The sequence below is a fragment of the Poecilia latipinna genome, unplaced genomic scaffold (genome assembly GCF_001443285.1).
Source record: "Poecilia latipinna isolate Pla-1442-1.1 unplaced genomic scaffold, P_latipinna-1.0 Scaffold299, whole genome shotgun sequence".
Taxonomy (NCBI): Eukaryota; Metazoa; Chordata; class Actinopteri; order Cyprinodontiformes; family Poeciliidae; genus Poecilia; species Poecilia latipinna.
Window position 1 is genome coordinate 110485 of NW_015112915.1, and position 22546 is coordinate 133030.

Below are 22546 nucleotides of genomic sequence, written 5' to 3' on the forward strand. Positions count from 1 at the left end.
ATCTCTGGCACACAGAGCCCGTCTCCTTCCTCAGCGGTGTGATAGTTGGACATTCCCAACATGTCTATACTTGCGTATAAACATTTCATATTTATTCTCATGCTGCTTTTAATGGTTTCTTTCTCCCCGAGTAGCATTTCAGCCTTTCTGTGAATATAATTCTCTTACAGGCTTTAACCACCGTCTTTATAAAATCTTACTTTTGTTCAAGTGTTTCTGGTTTCTATTGTAAATGGAAGCTTTTTTTTTTTTTTTTTTTCAGTTTAAAGCGAATTTGCCCTTGATAAAGAGAAAAGAATTTGACAGTGAGGTTAAAATGGCCTGTTAAATGTACAATATAAAAAATGCACCAACCCAGCACCTCTTTTTTAAGTCTTGTAATTAAGCTTGTACAAGACAGTTAATAATGCCCCGAAGTGTGTGACCCTGTGTTGTTCTTCATCATGAAAGTGATTAATTTGCTTTCTCTCTCCTCCACACTCTGCTTAACCCCTTCCTTTCTCCATTTGTTCCCCAGCTACCTTCATTACATCTCTGACCTGGGAAACGGAGCGCACTTGATCAAGGGCAACTCCAACAGTCCGCTTAATGACAACCACTGGCACAATGTGCACATTTCCCGGGACACGAACAATCTGCACACAGTAAAGATTGACACCAAAGTTACCACTCAGACCACAATGGGAGCCAAGAACCTTGACCTAAAAGGTACGCAAAAAGGAAAAAATAGAATATCAGGGTTAAGGTTGATGGAGCTTGATACCTTGAATTATTAGCCTGATATTTCATAAAGACTGTTTTGGCATTTAGTGATTAAACGCTCATTAGTCCTAGAATGATTGGAAGGTTAAAGGAGAAGTTTGGGCTTTGAGGAATAGACAGAATAAGAGTCTACCTACCACTCTTAAGCCAGCTAATTAACGCCTTGCCTCTCTTTAATTAGTGCAAAAACAAAGACTGAAACCAATTTAGTTATTTCTTTTACGGCGTTAAGTGGCAGACTATTCCCAACCAATCAGCTATGAGAGTTTTTCTTCTTGCCTTTGGACAGAGTTAAGCTTCTTCTATCTGTTATACTCCAGTCTCCGTGCTAAACTAAGTTAAGTGTCTCCAGGCACTAGCTGCATATTATCATACAGACATGAGAGCAGTATCTTTTTTTCTCAGAGTTGCATTCATTAAAAAAGCAATTAACCATGCTTCCCGCTGGAACATTTTTGGGGTAAAAGCATGTATAATCGATTAATTGTTTTTAAATTATTAAATCAAACTGACAGCTATTCACTCTCAATTTATGGTTCCTGCCACATAACTGCTAACTGCAACACGGACTGGTGTGAGATTCTTAAGAGGATGATAACCTTAAGAAATACCAAGATTTAATTGTGGTTAAAATGTTTATATCATTTTAGAAATGTTACCGATGTTGTTCAATTATATTTATTTTAAGCTAAAATACTGCTAAAATCCCAAAATGATAGTAGTTTCAAACCACTGTCAGCTACTGGGATGATTACAATTTAAAGCTCAATCATATATCAGGTATTAAGGAGGAACTGGCAATAAATGTTCCCAAAAACCACGTTTATTATTGAGGATCTAATCATTGGCTTGACAATTATTCCAAAAATTTATTAGATTGTAAACTAAGTCTGACTTTTTAGCATATTTATTTTGTTTCATTGCATATTTAGTCTTAATTGACTTCACCCAGCTCAGTTAAATTTGACCTGGATGAAGTCATTATGCCACTTGAGCAATTATGGGTAGAACATATTTACAAACAAAGGGTTTTTTACTCTTAAACACAAAATGTATATTTTCTTAGGGTTTTGGTTTAAGTACTGCTCTGAATAAATTGTTCTTTCATTAATTGGCCTTTGTTGAGTCTATATTCTCCAGTTATCGATTAATGAATTGTCGGCGATTATTTTAAAACCGATTCATCACATTAATCGTTTCAGCCCTAGTTACAGTAACCTGTATATTTTAAACCTGAATCCCAATAAATGAGTGATTCAAACATTTTCGTTGCCCATGCATTTTGTTTCTGTTGTAATCTGTTGGGATTGAGGAATCTTTTCATAATTTTTTCATAGATTAATTAGTAATAGATCAAGTAGCTTATGCTGCATCCTTTCATGCTTCTCCACAGGTGATCTGTACATTGGGGGTGTTACCAAAGAGATGTACCGCGAGCTGCCGAAGTTGGTTCACTCCCGGGAGGGATTTCAAGGTTGCCTGGCAACGCTAGATCTCAATGGCCGCCTCCCGGACCTCCTTGCTGACGCCTTGACGACCATGGGGCAAGTGGAGAGAGGTTGTGAAGGTGAGGCGCCATGGCATCAGTTGTGTTGCAGCCCCCCATGTCCCTTTTGCTTTCAGTTTTCATTTAGCTCACTGCTGTTACGATAACCCACTAACAGCTTTCGTTCCACTAGCTGTAATTTTTACTCTCCGTCTCCTCAGCTGGTCTTCCGTTTTGTTTTGTTTTCTTTTTTCCTGCACATTGAGTTTTCTCTCTCAGCTCCACTCTTACAGCAGTTCACAGGCATCTGTGTGCATTGACTAACCATCTAACTTGCTTGTTTGCTTTTTTGTTTGGCCGACAAAAGTTACATTGATGAAAGCTGACCTGCAAGGTATATCGCTTTGTGTGAGCATGTGGGACGTGTGAGTGTGAGCGACTGAGTGTGCTTACAACTACCCAGTGATGTTTAGTGTTTGTGTGGATCACAGCGATCCAGAGTCAAAGGTCAGAGTTGATTTTTCCTCTCCTAACCGTTAGAGACATTATATCCGCTTGACTTGAGTTCCCCGCTATTCCAGTTTTCTGGCTTATTAACTGCATGCTTTGTACCCTTTTCCTAAAGACTCGTAGCTACAATTCAATACTCCACTGATGAATCATTTCACAGCCTTTCCTCCATGCCTCATGTTAGAACTTCAACGAGGGAATTAAGTTTCAAGGTTTGATGTTTTCTTCCTCATGAGGCACAGAGAGGAAACTGACAGAATGATGAAGACTGAGTATTGGGATCTATGCCTTTCTAGCTAAACTCCTCCTTCAGCCTCTGACCCAAACATCAAGTCTCACCACATGCATGTCCTCCTCATTTCACTCTTTTCACATGGAAACAATCAAGTTTAGGTTCAGTGCTCTTTATATTGTATTATAGCATCCTTCTATTAGCGAGTCTGTCCACAAAATCCTTGTAGACATTTACAGTGCTGGCCACGTTTATTGATACCCCTGCTAAAAATGTGTAGAAAAAAAACTTGACATAAATTAATTTTTATTGCACTAACATAATATCACACTGAAAAAAATAAAAAAAATTACCTTTACAGTGTGATTATTACAGGTGGCATACTTATTGGTAACCCTGCTGGTCATACTGTGTGTATTTTTACTTAGAACATCTCGGTATTTCAACAATTCCTTGATGCTGGGCAGTGAAGTAGTTTCTGATTCAGATATTGCATGGAATGTTAGTAAACACTGTGTGTTTTTGCTTTGTTTTTTAGTCTTTTTTATGCAGATTTATTGTGTTTTTTCTTTGATTTTGCTGCATTTCATTAACATTTTGTCTGTAAAACTTTTTAGTCAACTTTGGTTATTGCTATATAAATATTTATATTGAAACATTTCTCAAATTAAAGGTTGCATTTTTCTTAAAATTTCAGTTTGATGGTATTCAGATGCAATAAAAGTTTAATTTATTGTACGGCGTTTTACACATCCTTCCCAGGGGTACCGATAAATATGGCCAGCACTGTATATGATTAATTATGCCATTAACAGCACAACATTTTACAACTTTCAGTCTGCAAAGTTTTTCAATTAAATGTGGCCCAAAAATAACAACACATTCCTGTCATTAACAACAATGGGCTGCAGTAAAAAACCACAACAAAGTGTTCTTATGATTCTTTTCAACCAATTTTTTGCAACCGCCATGTCTGTCACTGCAGGTCCCAGCACAACATGTCAAGAAGACTCCTGCTCAAATCAAGGAGTCTGTTTGCAGCAGTGGGAGGGCTTCACCTGTGACTGCAGCATGACATCATACGCCGGGCCACTCTGCAACGACGGTGACTATTCTCCTACATTCTAATAAATCTATGATGCAGCCTGTCAAGGCTGTAAAATGTATTTTTTCTTAAATATCTGCTTTATCCTGCAGATAAAATGTAAGATTTTCATTTAATATTTAGGTATTTGATGTTTCTCTGCCTCTTTTTAAAGGGATGCTTTTGCAAACTTAGCCAGATAAATGTTCACCTACTTTTTATAAACTGTATTATGGAGTTGTGGTATGCATTAATCAGAGCCACCACAGGAGGGCACTGTCAACTACTTCTAAAATGAAATAAAAACTCCAACCTCTTAAGCTGAATTCCTAAAAGTGCCTCGTTTCTAACAACAAGCAACAAAATCGCTGCATTAAATTCTTTAAACATCAGATTTTCCTCTGTTCAATCATTTGTAAGTGATATACACAATAGTTTTGTTGCTGCCCTCTGAGTCAAACAAATGCATGAGTTGGTATTTGCATGAGTCATCCCAGCCTCCTGCAGTAATGGTGAATAATTTGGGAAACACAGATTTTAGATCTTATTCAAGCCTGTAGGAGGAACAGTTAAGCTGTGACATTTAAAGCTTCTATTACATTCCTAATTTACCAAATGCTCCTTACTTGTGGAACATTTAGCACCATATGAGCGGTGGCATCATCCGCTATGAGGACTGTGATATATAAACATTTTGGTTTTTCCCTGTGCTGTCCAGCTGGAACCACCTATATCTTTGGCCGGGACGGCGGCGTGGTGATTTACACGTGGCCGCCTAATGAGCGTCCCAGCACCAGGGCGGACCGGCTGGCTCTTGGCTTCAGCACCCAGCAGAAACACGCCGTTCTACTCCGAGTGGACAGTGCATCTGGCCTTGGAGACTACCTTCAGCTGCAGATAGTAAGACTACACAGTCACTTTTAAGCAATAGCAGCATTTATATTTTTCCTACATGCAAAGAAAACAATGTAAAGCTTTATTTAGTTAATTCAAATCAAGAAGTGGAGCTTGTTCATTTATATAGCGCTGATTCACAACAGGCCATCTCAAAGCACGAAACATATATATATTTATATTTGTTGTCAAGTGAAAGCAATCATGTAAACATAATTTAAAGTCAAATACATCCATTCCAAATTTGATCCTATTTATAAAACAGTGCTGTGAAGCTCAGTTTATTTTGCCAGTTTATTTTGCTAAATGAAACATTTAGGAGAGAAGCATCTCTCCTAAATGCTTCTCTCATTTAGGAGAGAAGCATTTAGCAAAATAAACATATTTTAAGCCAGTTGTAAACAGTTGTACATACAGTCAGATGTAGCATCTTCAGTAGCTTCACCTAGACAAGACAAAGTGATATTAGCCTTTCTTTACATTTCTCTCAAGGTTGAGGTTATTCCTGTTGCTTGCGCACCTTTTGATGCTCCATTTTTTTCTTCCACTCAACTTTCCATTAAGCAGCACTGTGAACTGTTTAAGGTCATCTTTTCTTTTAAGATTTTCAATAGTAGTTATAGATCTAAATAAGGTTGGAGTTTCACTTCTTCTTGAACTGAATTACAATGCTAACTCAAGGAGTTGAACCTATATTGTTCTCGCCTAAATAAACACACACAGCAGATCTACCATCACTAAAAATTGGTAAAGCTTGTCATTATAGAAGAAATCTACCAAAATTATCTCAATCTGCTTTGCGTGCAGCTGCCCCACGTTTTTGATGTAAATGGTTCATTAATTGCATTAATTCTTTCAGATGTAATCTTAATGCTTTATGGTTTATCCTACTTATTTGCTAATGAGGGGGGAAACGTGAACAAACAGAGCAGCTGCGGCTGTTCAGCCATGTTTCTGCATTGAGTTATTTGACAGCCTCATTAATCAACCATGTTTCAGAGAGTCTTCACAAATCTGTATGTTAGCAGTAATAATGAGCGGACTGGCATTATGGGCAATTACTGGAAATGTTATGCAAAAATGTGCAGAGCTAATTCTAGCTATTCCCACTTCCTGAGAATCATCAAACAGTAATATAAAATTATAAATAATATTTGTTGCAATAGAAATCTGGTGAAAAAGGCAAAGACTAATGCGTTTTCAATGCTTTTAGGTTATTTTCTGTTCCTTTAAAAAAGATTAAGGAAGTTAATAATAAATTCACCATGGATGGAACGCTCCAGAGTGTTTTAAAGAACCTCAAATTGTATTTAAGTTTTGAATTTTGAAGATTATTGTGTTTTTATTGAGTCTCACCTACTGTAATAAAACATTTATAGATTAATCCTTTTTAGCTGCTGGATAAACAGTGAGGCTTGAATTTATAAACTGAGGCTGTAAGAAACACTGGATTCATTACGATAATAATACAACACAAGTTTTGATTTTGTAGGTTTACAGTCTGGTTATAAACATTAGTAGCTGGTACTTTACCACGGTGGTATATGCTTTTATGTACACTAAAGTGTCTTTCTAGTCTTGTTGCACTCAAAGTACTTTAACATCACAGGGTACATTCACCAGTGCAGAGTTTAGTGTTTTACACAGAGAAAAGTCGAGATCAAACCACATTTTTTTTCTGTTACCAAACTGTGATTTTACTGGAAACGTAAAATCACAGAATGTGATTTTAGGGTCTTCGAGGTCTGGACAGGATTGGAAAAGACGTTTATTTCCAAACATCTTAAGTTTTCCATTCCTCCATCCATCTGGTTGCATCATCCATTTGGTTTCGCCTGCCCATCCATCCATTCATATCTGGCTGTCCTTCCATTCATCCATTTATTTGTCCATTATAGCTCAATTTGTCCTTCCTTCCTTCATAATATACGTTTTCTGTTTATACTTAAAAGCACAGAGAATCCTTGACTTCTATTAGTGAAAGAAGCATTTTCTCAAAGTACTCTACATTAAAGTCGTTCTAGATTTCTCCTCTTAGAGCGAGTCCTTAACTAACAAACCCCATCTATGCTCCTCTGCTCCTCAGGACAAAGGCAACATAAGGGTGGTGTTCAATGTCGGCACAGACGACATCAACATCGAGGAGAGCTCCAAGTTCGTCAATGACGGGAAGTACCACGTAGTCCGGTTCACCAGAAGCGGTGGCAACGCGACCCTGCAGCTGGACGACCTGCCGGTCATAGAGCGGTACCCCTCAGGTAGGCACTGCCCCACCTGTACAACCCAGACCCGACTCCGCCTGTCCTGAGGCAGACCCAACTACACCTCAGTTCAAATCAAGCCATCTTTTCCTGACTGAAGAATGATAAACTTTTGTTTCTTTCTGTTTATTTCCACAAACTGAGGTTGAGGAATTTGTTTTCCTATTATTGTGTTTGAAATGAAATGAAATATGTTTGATCTGACATGAATTATGACTTTTTAATCCATAAAATGAGATCAGTCATTACAGTAGCTTGTTTACTCGTCAGTTGTGTTATTTTAGGCCTGTTAAATAGAGTTAAAGGTAATTTATGTAAATAGTAAATTCAGCTGTTAGTGTTTTTTCTCACCATAAAAGAAAATAATAACAGTTGGTGCATTTTTGGATAAATAATAATTTTAAAACTTGGCATATTTTGAGATAAATGTTTAACTAGAGAGAAAAAATAAGGTAAAAGAAAAAGTGTATTTTGTTGAATATATCTGTTTGTTTTTACATTTAAAAGTGGTAGTCGTAGGTAACATAATGAGGCTTCAGATAGGTAAAATGATAAAAGGTAGTTGTTGTGAGGTGTGTGTGTATGTAATCTAAACTCAGTCAGTATGTGGCAGCTGTAACATTATTTCCCTGTGCTCTTGCAGATGTTAACCCCTGAAATGTTTTTTTAAATTAAACCCAATGAACAGAGAGTAAGAGTCCGCTCACTGGAAACGTAATGAGTGCATCTTCTCTTCTGTTAGAAAAAAAGAATAACAAAAGATAAACACAGTGACATGCCGACAATGAGCAGACCATTACTTTCTTTTCATTGCTGTTCTTTGTGTATCCAGCTCCTGTACCACGTATGGATGTGCGTAATTACTACTGTGTTTTCATCTCTAAATTAAAGGCAACAATGATAACGAGCGCCTGGCCATCGCCAGACAGCGAATCCCCTATCGGCTCGGTCGAGTAGTTGACGATTGGCTACTCGACAAAGGTAAAAACCCTGATTAAAATTCCTTAAAACTTTGAGCTTAAAAATACAACATGAAGGCAGTTGATTATACTATATTGTGCACCATCAACTAACATCTAAAAATCTAAATCCATAACTAAGTAATTAAAAGTTGGGCAGGCTGTAGTGTGTAATACTGTGTAAACTCTAGTGCCTGTGAACGTATCTTGTTAGTGTGTATCTGATAATATCAGGTTAAAGGGACGAAGGAGAGATTTAAATGTGAATAAATCGGAAAATAGAAAAAGAAGTACTGATAAAAGATGCTTTATTAAGACTGGTAAATAATTTTACTATCAAATTGTAAACAATAAAGCATTTATTAAAGATTTAATGTATTGAAAAAAATTGTAATCAAGTTAAAGTACATGCAAATTATTGTTTAAGAATTATGTAAATTTGAAATGACTAAAAGAGCAATGCTTTTTGAAAAAAATGTAAAAGTTTTCCTCCTAAACTTCAGCAAAGCTACTTAAATTAGCCTCTAGTCCCTTTAACAGTGAGCAGTGCTAGAGCTTATAACCTGTGCATGCTTTATAGGGCTGTGACAACCGTTCTCTAGATCTCTGTCTCTCTGTCTGCCTGTCTGTTGCTCCTTCAGATACGATGTTGTGCTGCACAGCCATCACCACATCAACCATCTCTCAGCCCTGTCTTCACGGGGCCTTCTGATTCCTCTTCTTTTCCTCCTTTTTTTTTCCTCTCCCTCATCTGCTCTGCTCAGACTCCTCAGTCTCTTTCCCTCCTTTTCTCTGTTTTCTGTCATCACTCTTATCTCTCAGTCTCCTCCACGGTTCTCCACGGCTTCGATTTGCTCTGCCATGCTTAATCTATCCCATCCTCTCGCCATGCCTCGGGGGGGGTGGATTGTGTAACACTCAAACACTGTTGTGTGTCTGTGTGCGTGTGTGTGCGTATGCACGTATGTGACCACTGGCGTGTGTGTGTGTGTTTGTCTGTCCACTCTTTCTTTTTTTTTTTTCTCGGTGCGTTGTGGTGTGTTGGATGCGATTGGCTGTGTTCGTGCAGGTCGCCAGCTGACCATCTTCAACAGCCAGACGACGGTTCGTGTCGGCGGAGGCGAGCAAGGTTCTGCCATGTTCCAGGGCCAGCTGTCCGGCCTTTATTACAACGGCCTCCGCATCCTCAACATGGCCGCCGAGGGCCACCCGCACATCAGAGTGGAGGGCAGCGCGCGGCTGGTCGGCGACATGCCGTCCTCCTCCATCACGCCGCAGTCCAGTGCCGCAGCCGGCGGCAACCGGTCAGACTCCGCCCCCTCCATCAGTGACATCACAACCACCACGGCGACAAATAAGAAGCAAGTCGTGACACAGGTCAGCACAAAGTCCCAGTTTTGGTTTATGTCCGTCAACGTCTGATGTTCGTACGCAGTCTGGAAAAGTGTGGAAACTGATTTTGTTTATTTCCAAGTGGAAAAGTGCAAAGTATGTTAATTTAAAAGTAGGGCTGGACGATATGGCTGAAAAATATATCACAATAAAAGGGTTTCATATCAATTGATATCAATAACACTGGGTTACAAAAAACTGTTTTTGGAAATTTTTTTTTTTTTTTTTTTTTTTTAACTGAATTAGGACTATTTTGCACAGCCGAATCCAAAAATGCCATCCATTTTTCTCAAATCGGGTTTTTATTCTAATTTGATTTAGAGAAATCCGATATTCTGACTAAATTGATGGCATTTCTGTGACATTATCAGTTAGTTTCCATCAACAGCAGTTCTTGGGTGGGCTGACATCACTTTGAACTATGAAAACTTAAGGAGTGCATTAGTGAAAAGAAATCCAAATTTTTCCAAAAATGTAATTTTCAAAACCAGATAATTTGATAAATCAATAAAAATCGATTTATTCCCCAGTCCTACTAATAAATATTTTAATTTCCAGACTGTATTCCCCATCTCATTGTCTAAATGTTGTCCTTTTCTCCACTGTCCATTCTTCTTTCCTATACTTTCTTCTGTCCTTCCTGTTTTCCTTTGTACCCTTTCTTCTTTTACTCCTTTTACCTTTCCTTTCTTTTATTTCCTCTTCATGTCTTTCCTTCCTCTCCTTGGGTCCTTCCTTCGTCTCGTATCCTACTTTCCTCCCTTTTATCTGTGTCCTACATCTCCTTCCTTTCATTATTTTCCTTCCTTCTTTCCTTTTCGTTCCTAGGGATATCTTGCAATGGCAATGTTGGTAAATTTTGCGATGACGTTGCGATATTTTCTTCTTTCCCATCTGTACTTCCTTGACCTTTACCATTTTAGGCAGTGTCATTCGGTGTGAGCATCTGTTGTCGTGAGTCTGTGTCTAACAGGCTAAATATTACATTAGCATCTAAAATGTGAGTTCATAGCACTTGGAATATATTAGCCAACAGTTATTGCTCTCCAATTATTTGTGCTGGGTGACACGTTTAACTGGAAGTGGAGACCCTAATCAAATTCTGCTTTGGCTCTTACCCAATCTTGGGGCGACTCGGTGGTCATATCTCTTGTTCAGATGTAATTCTTCAGACTGCCTCAGCATGCGAGTCTTATCAGTACCCTGCCATCATCCTTTAGTATGACAAAAGGTAATTAAAATCATAATTTGCTTTGATAAGATTCATTATGAGTGCTGTAAGAGGATTAGTATGCACACAGCCCATTTATCAAGACCAGTAGAATATCAAGATGTGTCAAGGGGAGTGGGACTGTTTTTTTTTTCTTTTTTTACTCTTCTAGTGTTAAAGGGAGTTTATTCATGTGCCATATGTTTCATGCGCTGAGGCAAACTAAAGCGCCCCCCAAAATACATTACTCATGTTAAATACGAAGTACAGACTGAGACATTACACATTATGGATGAAAAACAGCAATGAATGATGATGGCAACTACAAATTAAGTTCCATTCAAACTGTTTGTTTCAAGCATTTTAGTCAAAATTATCTTAAAAGTTTATGTTTTTAGTCTCTAAACAGAAATATTGCTTATGCGTTTTAAAGTTGTCAAAGGTGTGAGAAAATAGTCTACAAGCTTAAGATTCAATTCGTATTCAATTTAAAAATTGAATGAGTCAAGATCTGCAGTAACAGTCCATCTTGCAATAAATCTAAAGAGACCTCTGACCAAAAACTATTGATGTATGACGGTCTCATACTAACTTGCTAACAACTCAATTTCTGGCTAACGGATTCGATATTTCATAGTAGCAAGTCCATCAGTTATTGGCCAGCACTGCTAATCCACCTCGTTTGCTTTTGCTGCTCCTCTTTAGATCTCTGGAGAATTATTTTAATTTTTTAACTTTTTTCAGACTCAGTAGTTTGTTTTTAAGTATGGTCAATAATGCCTTCTAATAAGGCATCATCACTTAGTCAAATTTCCTGTGAAATTTAAAACATGTTTTAAAATAAAAACACGGTGGACCACTGGTGGGTTTCATTAGGAGAAATCCTGCCATGTTGCCAAGCATATGCATCATAACAACGGTGTAAAAAATAGTCCAAACATGCAATGACTCAACCCAAAAACATTATGAACAAATCAAGAAGAACAAATCAGCAGAATTACTCCAACATTCTGCTAACATAAGTGGTGTAATTCTAGAAGCAGCTTCTTTTTTTTTTACAAAATTGTAATTGCGAGGAAGAATTTTTAAGAGTGGACGGAAGTAATCAGGAATTAGATTATTGAGCTTAAGAAAGATGGACTGTAAAAATCAATTTGGACATTTTATGCTGCAGAAAATATATTATCATCATTATACAATCCTACACTGTGGTTGTTTCATGTAACCACTATCTGAGCTGCCTCCAAGCACCTCACAATCATTCCCTCTTCAAGCTGTCATTACATTCAGCGAAACTTTGGAAATTTCAATACTGAAAATATGTCAGAAATAATAAATATTTCTACATATTATGATAAAAAAGGGATAACATAACCACAAGATACGTTTTTGTTTCTTGTTGGTGCTGTTGCATAAAGTGATGTATAATTTTTTCCTCATCTTTGTTCTGTAATCCTGCCTGAACAGACTTCAAGGTCTGTGTGAGGAAAAGTATTTTGTGTACAGTGGCTCTCTGCATTTCTCTGCAACAACACATTCACCTAAATGGATTAGACGGTAAATTCTCGGCTAATTGGTCCCTCTGCTGACTTACGGGCCAATAAATGTTTTTGCTAATGGAGAATGGAATCACTTTTACAAAATATGTGTTCAGTAATCCAGTAAGACTGAGACATAATAGTTATTGATACATAATCATTGTGACTGGAACAAGAGAGTTGGTGTTAAAATAAGAGGAGACAAACTCTACAGCTTCACCTCAGACTTTTTTCGCTCTATTGTTCAGATCACTACAATCGAAACGTTGTCAAGCTCTTAGTGGGCGTCTGTTTCTGCTGCAATTCTTCTTCTGAGTTATAAAACAGCCGCACCGGAAAAAAATCCTACATGATACCAGTTGCCATGGAAATAGTGGGCCCCACTACCCCCAGCTTACTTTCTCTCTTTCTCTCGCATCCAGGCTCCCACAGAGAGTTGTTCCTCTGTGTATAAACCACCAGCTGTTTCAGACGTAAATAATGGAGCACTGATAGCTGTGAGCTAAGCCTCAGGCATCAATAATGGATTACGTGAGCTGGATGGATATGGCTGCAGAGTGACACCGCTGTCACAGGGGCTTCTTTTCACACCTCACCTCTCAGTGTCTCCCTGCGTATGTGTGTGTGTGCATGTGTGTGTGTTAGATGAACGGCTCTAGCATTGTGAAGTCCTGATGTCAAGGTTAAATCTGACATGCAGCGTTTTATGGTGGAATCAAAACCACCTGATGTGAACTAGGTCAGACCTACTATAAGCTCAATATACTGAAGAGAGCGTTTGCGCTTATATGAGTCAAGTCACTCATATCAACTCTTAAATTTTGTTTTTTAGTGGTTATTTTCAGTGTGAAATGCTCACTTGCTGAGTTTTACACAAAATTAGCATAAAATTAGCATATTTCATAACGCTGATAAGAATTATTAATCACAGGAAAGACTGCTGCCTTTACCTTCTCAAGAAAAGCAAACCACAAAAAGTTCTTCACTGTTCACAAAGTAGTGTATCCAAACATATTACTAGAAAGTTGAGTGGAAAGAAAAACTGTGGCGGGAAAAGGTTTGCTAGGAAACAGAAACAACCACAACATTCAAAGGATTGCGAATGAAGAATTTTGTCCTCTAAAATATCTCACTAACACCAACAAAAACTATCCAAAAACACATATTTAGTGGGCAACATTAGGCAGAGGGGATAAAATAAAAAGTTATTAGATGCACCACTATGCGGACATGGACGCTTCTGAATCATTAATCAAAACTTGGATTATCTTAATGTTATGTCCTGGTCAGGTCAGTTTGCCACAATCAGAATGACATAATCAGAACAATGATGCCAAATCTTATTACAACTTTTACTTCTCTTCTGCTGCAGTTGGTCAATAGAATTGAACCTAGTGAAGTCCGGCTCCTAATAAAGATAAAAATTAGATTATTATTAAGTTGAAAATTAAAGAGAGAATTAAGTTGGAGAAAGTCGCACACTCAGCCCACAGTGTACTCTGACCTGTTTCTATTTCTTTTTACCACCTGGTAAATTTTCTAGCAAATATAAAATTACAGGTTAAACCTTAAATGCTAGAAATTGTTAACAGACGTAGTGAACAAGCAGACAATTCAAAATCAAATTATTGGTTCTGGGTATCATCATTACAAAAGAACAGAAATATGTCCCACAGAGCAGAAAGTCAGGTGTACCAGCAGCAAGTTAAATATATGGAAGCATGCATATTCGAACAAATTCAGTAAAATTACCCCATTAAGCACCATTTAAAAAAAAAAAATTCTAATTTGTGGTAAAATACCTTCAGTTGTGGTCGCCAGAATTTTACCATATAAATACAGTAAAATCCGTATTTATACAAGAAAATTTGTAGGTCCCAGAATTGTACCGTATTTATACTGCCAGTATTTTACCATGAATTATAAACGTTTTTTATATGTACTGATATTAGCTGAAGCAAAGGCCTCATTTAAGTATTTATTTGGCTGCATATGCATTCTTTGCTACATATGCTTAAGCATACATTAAAGGAATACTGTTATCGCATTTTAGGACATTAAATATTTATTTTTTACTTAGAAAATGACTTGTTTTACATTTCTTTCATGTTTTTAATACTATATAAAATATGTTAAAGTTTTTTCTATTTTTCAGCCAATTAATCATCAGAATAACTAACTACTAAATTAATCGTTAGTTGCAGTCCTACTGATATAAACTCCTTTCAATATTGAGTTTATAGCCCTCTATTTAGTACAAGAAAAAAAAAGCAGTTTGAATTTTGAGCCCCACTAAAAAACTCTATATAATGTCCAAGTGGACAGTGTGAACACAGCTTCTGTCTTGTTTGAGAAGAGTCTACAGCCTCCCTATTGAGGTTGCCTTGTGTTGCCAGGCAACTAACCTGGCCTTAACCACCTCACACAAAAAGTGTAGATAAAAACAGATCGCGAACACACAAACACTCAGGTGGATGTTGAACAATAGGCCTGTATTGCAGCACATTGCATCACAGGTGGGGCAATGGGAGATGTCTTATTAAAGACGTTACAACTACAAATAATTGAGCAATTTACGCTTTGGTTTGCATATGTGTGGAAGTGCGTCTGCTCGCATCGCCAGTGGGTTTCTCTGCTTTCTGCTTTGTGCAGAAAGAATGTTTTCAGCAGCGTCTCCTGAAGTCCACAGTGAGTTGATTTTTGTGTGTTTGTGTGTGCTGAAAAAGTGGAAGGGATTAATAATGCATGACAGCTGAGAACCAGCGAAGAGATTGTGTGAGTGTTTATGCTAGAGGCGCGCTCTGAGTCACAGACCCCGGTTTGGGTTTGATGCTCGCTGTCTGTGGATGCAAAAGCTTCGGCTCCTGCGTACGTGAGCTCTTGTGTTCAATGCAAAGATTGATAGATGAAACCTGGGGCTCAGAGGGGCCGTCTGATTGGCTAAGAGGAATCAGCTGACATGTCCACGAGCTCTTTGAATATCTGTTGTACATCCACACCCTTCCTCCCTCTCTTTCTTTTTCTTCCTCACATCTTTGTCTCCATCTTTTTGTCTGCCCGCTGTTCATCTTTTAAATCTCCCTGCTCACTTTTTTTTTCCTTCTCACTTTCCCTTTCTCTCTCCCATCCTCCATATCTTTCCATATTTACTCACTACCCCCTCCTCCTCCTCTTCGTGTCCTGTACCCCCCTCCCTCCCAGTCTGTGGTTGAGCTCCAGTGATAGGCTGTTAATGCAGGCGTTGTATGAGTCTATCTCACCATCTGCAGTAGTGGAGCTAGCTCCTCTTCTCTCTCTCGTCAGGATCTCTTCATCAGTCCTCCAACTTCATCCCGGTTTGCTGTATGCCTGTGTAGACGAGACTAAATAGAAACAGACCAGTAGAGCATGCTTGGCTGATATAGGAAGTGTGTGTGCATGCGTGTGTGTGTGTGAAAGTAGCAGACAAGCTGTTGAATCTTCTGCAGGAGAGTGTGAGGACTTAGAGCAGGTATTATGTGTGAACTAGGCAGTCAGGGAGGCTTGGACGGCCGCTGGCACTGCTCAGCTGCTCAGGTAGAGACTTTACTCTTTAAGCATGCTTCCTGTCTGTTTATTACTCTGTGCTTTTCTTACGTTATTAACATTTATTTGTCTGTATGTCAGCATGTTCTGTTGTTAGACTTTAAAAAGTTGGTGAGAGACGGAGCATCTGGTAGCGTTTGCGAGTCGGCAGTAGGGTGTAAATTGATTTTGTTCACTGTGCCCCGCGCAAGAGGTGGATCGATACTCCCAATTGACACCTTCCCATTTGAACAGGGCGGTCAGCTGATTTTGTGATGTCACAAATTCGAGGAGGGCCCTTGTAAAATTTTACTTGTTCGATTCTGATTCTGCAGGGCGCGTTGGTTTCTTCGGATCAATGATTGAGCACGATCTGCTGGACATTGATCGGTGGCAGATGTCACGGGTGATGAGGTTCATGTGCTGGTCGCGTCCTGGCAAAGGCACAGAGGTTTTATTGACTGGCTAGATGCCAGCGGCTAATCTCACCCCAGCTGCGTTTGACAGCCCAGTGGGCAGAACTGATTGGAAACCCAGTGAAGGGAAGAGACAAAGCCAAGCATCAATGACCTAATGCATGTTTCAGGCCAACATAAACCACAGAAGACTTGTTTGGACCACCGTCGTACCTTACAAGGCCTGGGCAGACTTTATTAGACAATAAAGTAATGAAATCTTGTCTTCTGCTGATACAGCCCATGTTCCTACAAAGACAAGTTGATGAGAAAGACATTTTTAGTGGGTTTGTTACTCCAAGACATCATGGACCAATTAGTGCTTTGATTAGACTCCAATTCTCCCCCAGTTTGGATGTAATCTTCCTCTCAAGCTCTGCTGCTCTCACTGGGTTACTAACATCCACTGCAATGCATCACAATCCAATTTTAATTTGGAGCCGGCACCGAGCGCCCGGCATGGTTAAAATGCACGCACACACGTTTAAAAATCTCTCATGCCAAGGCGTCACAGGCAGGCGATGTTTAACGGTAGCCCATGAATATGCGGGGCGCATTAGCGTTAAAGAAAGACAGCTCGCTTTTATCAAAGCCCTCATCTCCTTTTTTTCCTCCAGAACTGCTTGCTCTAAAACATAAAAAGAAAATCCTCTTCATCTCACCATCTATCTTTAACCAACTCTCTCTCTCTTTCTGTCCGCTCCACACTCAGGCAGGAATAGCAAATCAATGCACAGGTCCCCATTGAGGGTGCACACTCCCTTTTTTTTTTCTTTTTTATATTCCCCATCATTTTTAACAGCCTGAACTTAGAGTTGCCATGGCAACAGGCGGAGCAGGGATGGAGAGGGAAAAAGGGTGCCTTTTCTTTTTTCCACAGACAGAGAAAGGATCTGTTGTTGAGGTATTCACTTTTAAGCTATAGACAGGTGCTGGGGAGAAAGAAATAAAAAGAGGAAGAGCTTGTTTAATGTTTTGCTGCTTATGCCGCATTTAACTCCCAATATGAGGTGGAGGGAGGCAGGGGGAGGAGGCTGTACACAGGAAGTGGAGAAATAAAAAGGCTGGCTGGAGGAAATAAAAGGGGGAGGGCTGACAGAGCAGGAGATAACGAGTGGTTCCCTTGTGGGTTAAGCAGGATTCATAGTCGTTCCCCCACCCTGCGCTCCTCCCTGCTTCTTTTCTTCTTCTCCTCTTGATGTTGGCTGCCAGCCATTCTTACAGGCCAAAGCGTTGGCAAAAGTGTGGTTGATGGATGTGCTTTCTGTGAGCTCAAAGGTGTTGAAAATAAACAGAACGGATGCAGAGCACAGACTGTCTCTGTACTCTGTCTCTTATATTTATTTTTTTAAATCTCCATGTCTTCTCTCCACAGACGGTAGACGACCTGCTGGTCGCGTCGGCCGAGTGTCCGAGCGACGATGAAGACATTGACCCCTGTGACAGCTCAGGTGAGACAAGTGCTAAAAAAATACATGTGTCACATTGATTTCGCTGCTTGTTTTTCATGTGTCGCTCAGTTGTCGTTTTCTTCCCCTTGGTCACTCCCTGCTATGAATTTTTCATTTCCACTTTGGTTTCTGCCTCCTGGCACCACTTTTTATCTTTGTGCCTTTCTCTGCTTTTGCTTGCTCCCGTCACCTTCTCCTACTCTTTTGTTATTCACTCCTTATTCTTGGGAAATGTATCTTTTTCTTCATCACATATAAAAAAGAATAGAATAGAAAAAGGTCAGCAGTGATCTTATGTAATAGACCAACACAAAGCAGTTTTTATTTGTGAATTAGAAAAGTATGGGATTCAATGGTGAGCAGCAATATATACTGCTCAAAAAAATAAAGGGAACATTTCACTTTAATTTTGTGTGTGGCTCCAAATCCAGGCCTCCATTGGTTAATAAATTTGATTTCCATTGATGATTTTTGTGTGATTTTGTTGTCAGCACATTCAACTTTGTACAGAACAAAGTATTCAATGAGAATATTTCATTCATTCAGATCTAGGATGTGTTATTTGAGTGTTCCCTTTATTTTTTTGAGCAGAGTATAAAAAGTTAGTTACACAAACCCTAAATCACTATTGACATTGGTTCCACTAAAGCAAAGGCACTATACTATACACAGTATTTAGTGGAAGTTAATGGTAAAATGCTTCACCAACAATATATTTAGCAAAAACTAATGCTAAAGTGACATAAAACCATGCTATTACCCGGTAGCTAATGCTAAAGTACAACACCAACATTGTATTTTCCAGAAGGTAATGCTAAAATGCTATCCCAACATGGTATTTAGCAGAAGCTAATGCTAAAGAGCTAAATTCGACCATCTTGATACCCACCATGTGTCAATGATGATTTCCACTGTATGACATTGTCCAAGGAGCACAATCTGTACAGTTAGCTCATTTGCATATGCGCTACAATAAATAGTTCTGGATCATTGTAAAAATGAAGATCTTACCAGCTATAAAATAACATATTTTTCAGAAAATGTTACAATACCTTAATGAATGATTGTCATAATTTAGATTGAAGATGATGCTTAAGTAGAAATCTGTGTATTGGACTGTAATGCAAACTCTGATGGACCTGTAGACACGTTTTTATGAGATTTATAGATTGTGTTTTCAGAAAGTACAACACTATCAGTATATGGGATTGCATCCCATAAAACTCTAGTTTTATTACTGCGTCATGTTTGGCTATTGTACGCAGGCAAATAAACTGAGTCTTTTTTTTCTTTTTTTCTTTTTTTTTTCAGAAAATAGTCAAACAGTATAGCAAAATCCAAATAAACAACTTTATGTATATTTGTTGTTATTCTCTTTAAATCAGATTTATTTTAGCACATGCACAAATGAGCTAACGGTGCAGATCATGGAGTGACGATGCAGGACACCTTTCACTTATGGTGTCAGTTTTATAGTTGTTGAGTATTGCTAACACTGCGTCACAACTGAAAATTTACAAAACAGTAAATTTAGTGTTTTAGAATGTATCCAGATAAATTAATTTATGGGACATTAAGTGCACACCTGACTAAATAAATGGTTGACTTAAATAAATGGCAAGGAGGTGATGCAGTCATTTGAATCAGCTGTTCTGGAGCAGGGAAACGTCCAAAACATGCAGAACAGGGTTAGGAGTTTCAGCTCCAATTGGGGCAACAGATGTTTTTACAAAATATTGAGTCAATGGGGTTGAAAACAAATCCATCCTATGCTAAAAAAATATTTTCCTTCCCTTCACAACCACTTTCCAACAAAAGCCTAATGAAGTACATTGAAGTTTGTGGCTAAATATATTTGCAAGGCTCTGCATTTGGACTGAAATGATTAATCAGATAAATTGTGATTAATCAATCATTGAAATAATTGTCAACTAATTTAGTAATTGATTAATTGTTAACTGGAGTATACAGACTCAAAAAAACCCAGCTTTGTCTTTGTCTGTAAATATGTTTTATCCAGAACTCAAGTGGTGCAGTCTTAGCTTCACCCTTAAAATTCTGTAAAGAAAATCTCCTACTGAACTAATTATTAATCAGTTAATCCAAAAGATAATCACCAGATCAGTCCTACATTTTATTGATGTTAAGTCAAGCAGAAATGGCTGAGCAATTAATGTTGATGTTAGAAATAATTTCTTAGCTTCAGGTGCATCCTTTGATGCAAATCATCAAATGCTGGTTATTTGTATTAGAATGCTGTTATTGTATTTTAGGGGTTTTTTTTAATAGGAATTTAATTATTTGTTTATTTCCATCTTTAAATGTATTTATAATATATAAAACGGCTTTGGTGGATAAATTAAAAATCTGTAGAATTTGTTTTTTTTTTAAATCTGATTAATCAATTAATTATTAGAATAATCAATAACAAAAGCAATCATTAGTTGCATCCCCGAAATGCATGTCATAAAGTGTAAGAACTATAATTTGTTTGTTCTGGACCTCCTTTATGTCATGTAATCTGCAATCAGACGATATGTAAACAACTTTGGCTCTAAGCTGCAGTTTACACTTGACAGGCTGCCATTGTGCAAAATCCTTATCAAATAATTCATCAAGATGATGCATTAGTCTTCTTGCTCCCCACCCACTGCCTTTGCATGTAATTCAAATTAATAATGCATAAAGCGATCTGAAAAAAATCACATCGTTTTTCTCACCTCTCCTTTCCCTACAGCCCGCCCTCCGCCACCAGATGTGAAGGTGTTCCCTGGTCCGTCCGAGGTGGTGCGGGAGAGCAGCAGCACCACCGGCATGGTGGTGGGCATCGTGGCGGCCGCCGCCCTCTGCATCCTCATCCTCCTCTACGCCATGTACAAGTACCGCAACCGCGACGAAGGCTCCTATCACGTGGACGAGAGCCGCAACTACATCAGCAACTCGGCCACGCAGCCCAACGGCAGCGCCAAGGACAAACCGCTGGGCATCGCCAAGATCTCCAAGAACAAGAAGAACAAAGACAAGGAGTATTACGTCTGAGGCGGACACGTCTTTCCCCTCCCCCCAGAAACAGACAAATATGCGTACACCTTTATATATAACAATATATGTACATAACTAGATATATTCTCCAAGAAAAAAAAAGAAACAGTCATACACAGGGGCATAGACATGATGATTTTAATGTTTACTCTCCAATAATCACACCTGCACACATTCTGTCAAGCACAAACACACACAGGCAAATCCGCACGCACACATGTAAGCACAAACATACACACACAGATGGACCTGGGGGCCCGGGCCCTCACTGTACAGTATTTACCAATGAGCAGAGCCTCTGACAGGGGCTTGTTTTATGAGCATTAACACCATTCCAAATGAGTTAGAAAGCACCAGTTCAACCACCATTTTGGCTCCAGCCTGGTCTGCCACAGTCTGTTCAGACTGCGAAGGGTGAAAACCAGACTTTAAGTGAAGCACACGGCGGGCCGAGCGAGAGGCAGTGCACCCGAACAAAGATGATGTAAAAGCACTAAGTGTCTCTTCCAAGCTTCTTGGCCTTCCTCCCTGTTAGCAGACAGGACTTGGTGAAGCACAGCGGACGGCGAGGAAACAAGCACACCAGTGGCTCAAAGTTTAGCCCCGCAGCTACAGGACAGGAACTCAATGTGTAGCCATAGAGACGGTGAATTACTACAAGAAAAACAGGCACAGGCAGGGCTGGGTGAGCTGCTGTTGTTATGCTGCAGAGCTGATGTTTTTTACAGCCTCCTGTATAAATCACAACGAAGGAAGCAGAGGAAACAGAGAGATGTTTTCCTGCACAGGATACTTGAGACTTTAGATGCTACCTACAGACACCAGTGGGCCGTGGCCGCTGTGTCTCCACTCGCGTACATACGGCACCACATAAAACAGTCGACACAAAAGGACAAACATTTCCCTGCAGCGCTAAAAACCCACAAAGATCTTCATAACTGACTCTGAAGACAACAAGACGGTGAATTGATCACTACGATGAAGACGAATATCAAGGAACATTTGGACAGTACAGACTTTGGGGAAGGGAGGTGTGGGGGGGGAATCTTATTGCACGTGAATTATCTTACTCCGTGTGATTTATACTGCGATGAAACTCCAGATACACCGCCATCTTAAACTCCACCACCTCGGCTTCAAGTATTCCCAAACATTCGCTTCAAATGGTTTGGTTTTCAACAATAATTTAAGGCCCCGCCCACACTGACAAGAGATTTTAATCACAATCGAAATGGTTCTTCTGTAATTTGCAACTTCTTTGTTTTAAAACAATATTTTTTATCTGTTTCCCAAAGTGGAGATTTGCTTACATCTTAGAAATTAAACAAAGTGCAATAGAAGCCTGTTTTGCACAATGATGAAAATTAGAGGATTAAAATTAATTTAATGGTTTTTTTCCCAATGGCTGCCTCGCCTTGTCCTGATGCCGTTTCCAACCAACGCTAAACGTCAGCTGAATAACTGAAAGACAGGTGTATATAAAGAAGTGTATGGACAGATTTAATCCTTCTGGGTTTTTTTCCCAGGAAGAAAGTCAGAAAAAACTTTGACAGTTTGCTAAGTGTTTCCTTACATTCAACTTTCTTGTTGTCTTTCCATTCTAAGCCTCCTTTCTTCCATAACTGTTGCTGCTCTGTTTTTGTCCTATTTTTTGCATTCTTTGTCTTTCCTTCCTTTTGTTACAATTGTTTCTTCTCCCTTCTCTCTATTTCCTTCCTTTCCTCCCT

The 22546-nt window shown here is 39.0% G+C and overlaps 1 protein-coding gene and 1 long non-coding RNA gene across 10 annotated transcripts in view; one reads left to right on the plus strand and one right to left on the minus strand.

Annotated features, from left to right (window-relative positions):
* nrxn1a (neurexin 1a) overlaps positions 1-20921 on the plus strand; it is an 80995-nt gene extending 60074 nt beyond the window's left edge. For 7 of the 9 annotated variants that reach the window (XM_015034442.1, XM_015034447.1, XM_015034446.1 and 4 more), the window contains 9 exons: positions 518-708; positions 2156-2329; positions 3976-4095; positions 4793-4974; positions 7055-7226; positions 8121-8210; positions 9258-9565; positions 17702-17777; positions 20515-20921. In XM_015034442.1, coding sequence (XP_014889928.1) covers positions 518-708; positions 2156-2329; positions 3976-4095; positions 4793-4974; positions 7055-7226; positions 8121-8210; positions 9258-9565; positions 17702-17777; positions 20515-20816 — 1615 coding nt within the window. In that variant the 3' untranslated portion in view covers positions 20817-20921. The remainder of the gene's footprint in view (positions 1-517; positions 709-2155; positions 2330-3975; positions 4096-4792; positions 4975-7054; positions 7227-8120; positions 8211-9257; positions 9566-17701; positions 17778-20514) is intronic. The other 2 variants (XM_015034451.1, XM_015034450.1) reach the window with 1 other exon arrangement.
* LOC106948650 (uncharacterized) lies at positions 16483-20586 on the minus strand. The gene is made up of 2 exons (XR_001425222.1): positions 20498-20586; positions 16483-16575 (listed from the first exon to the last, which is right to left on the minus strand). It is a non-coding gene; the product is annotated as an uncharacterized LOC106948650 (long non-coding RNA).
* Positions 20922-22546: the final 1625 nt, after the last annotated feature.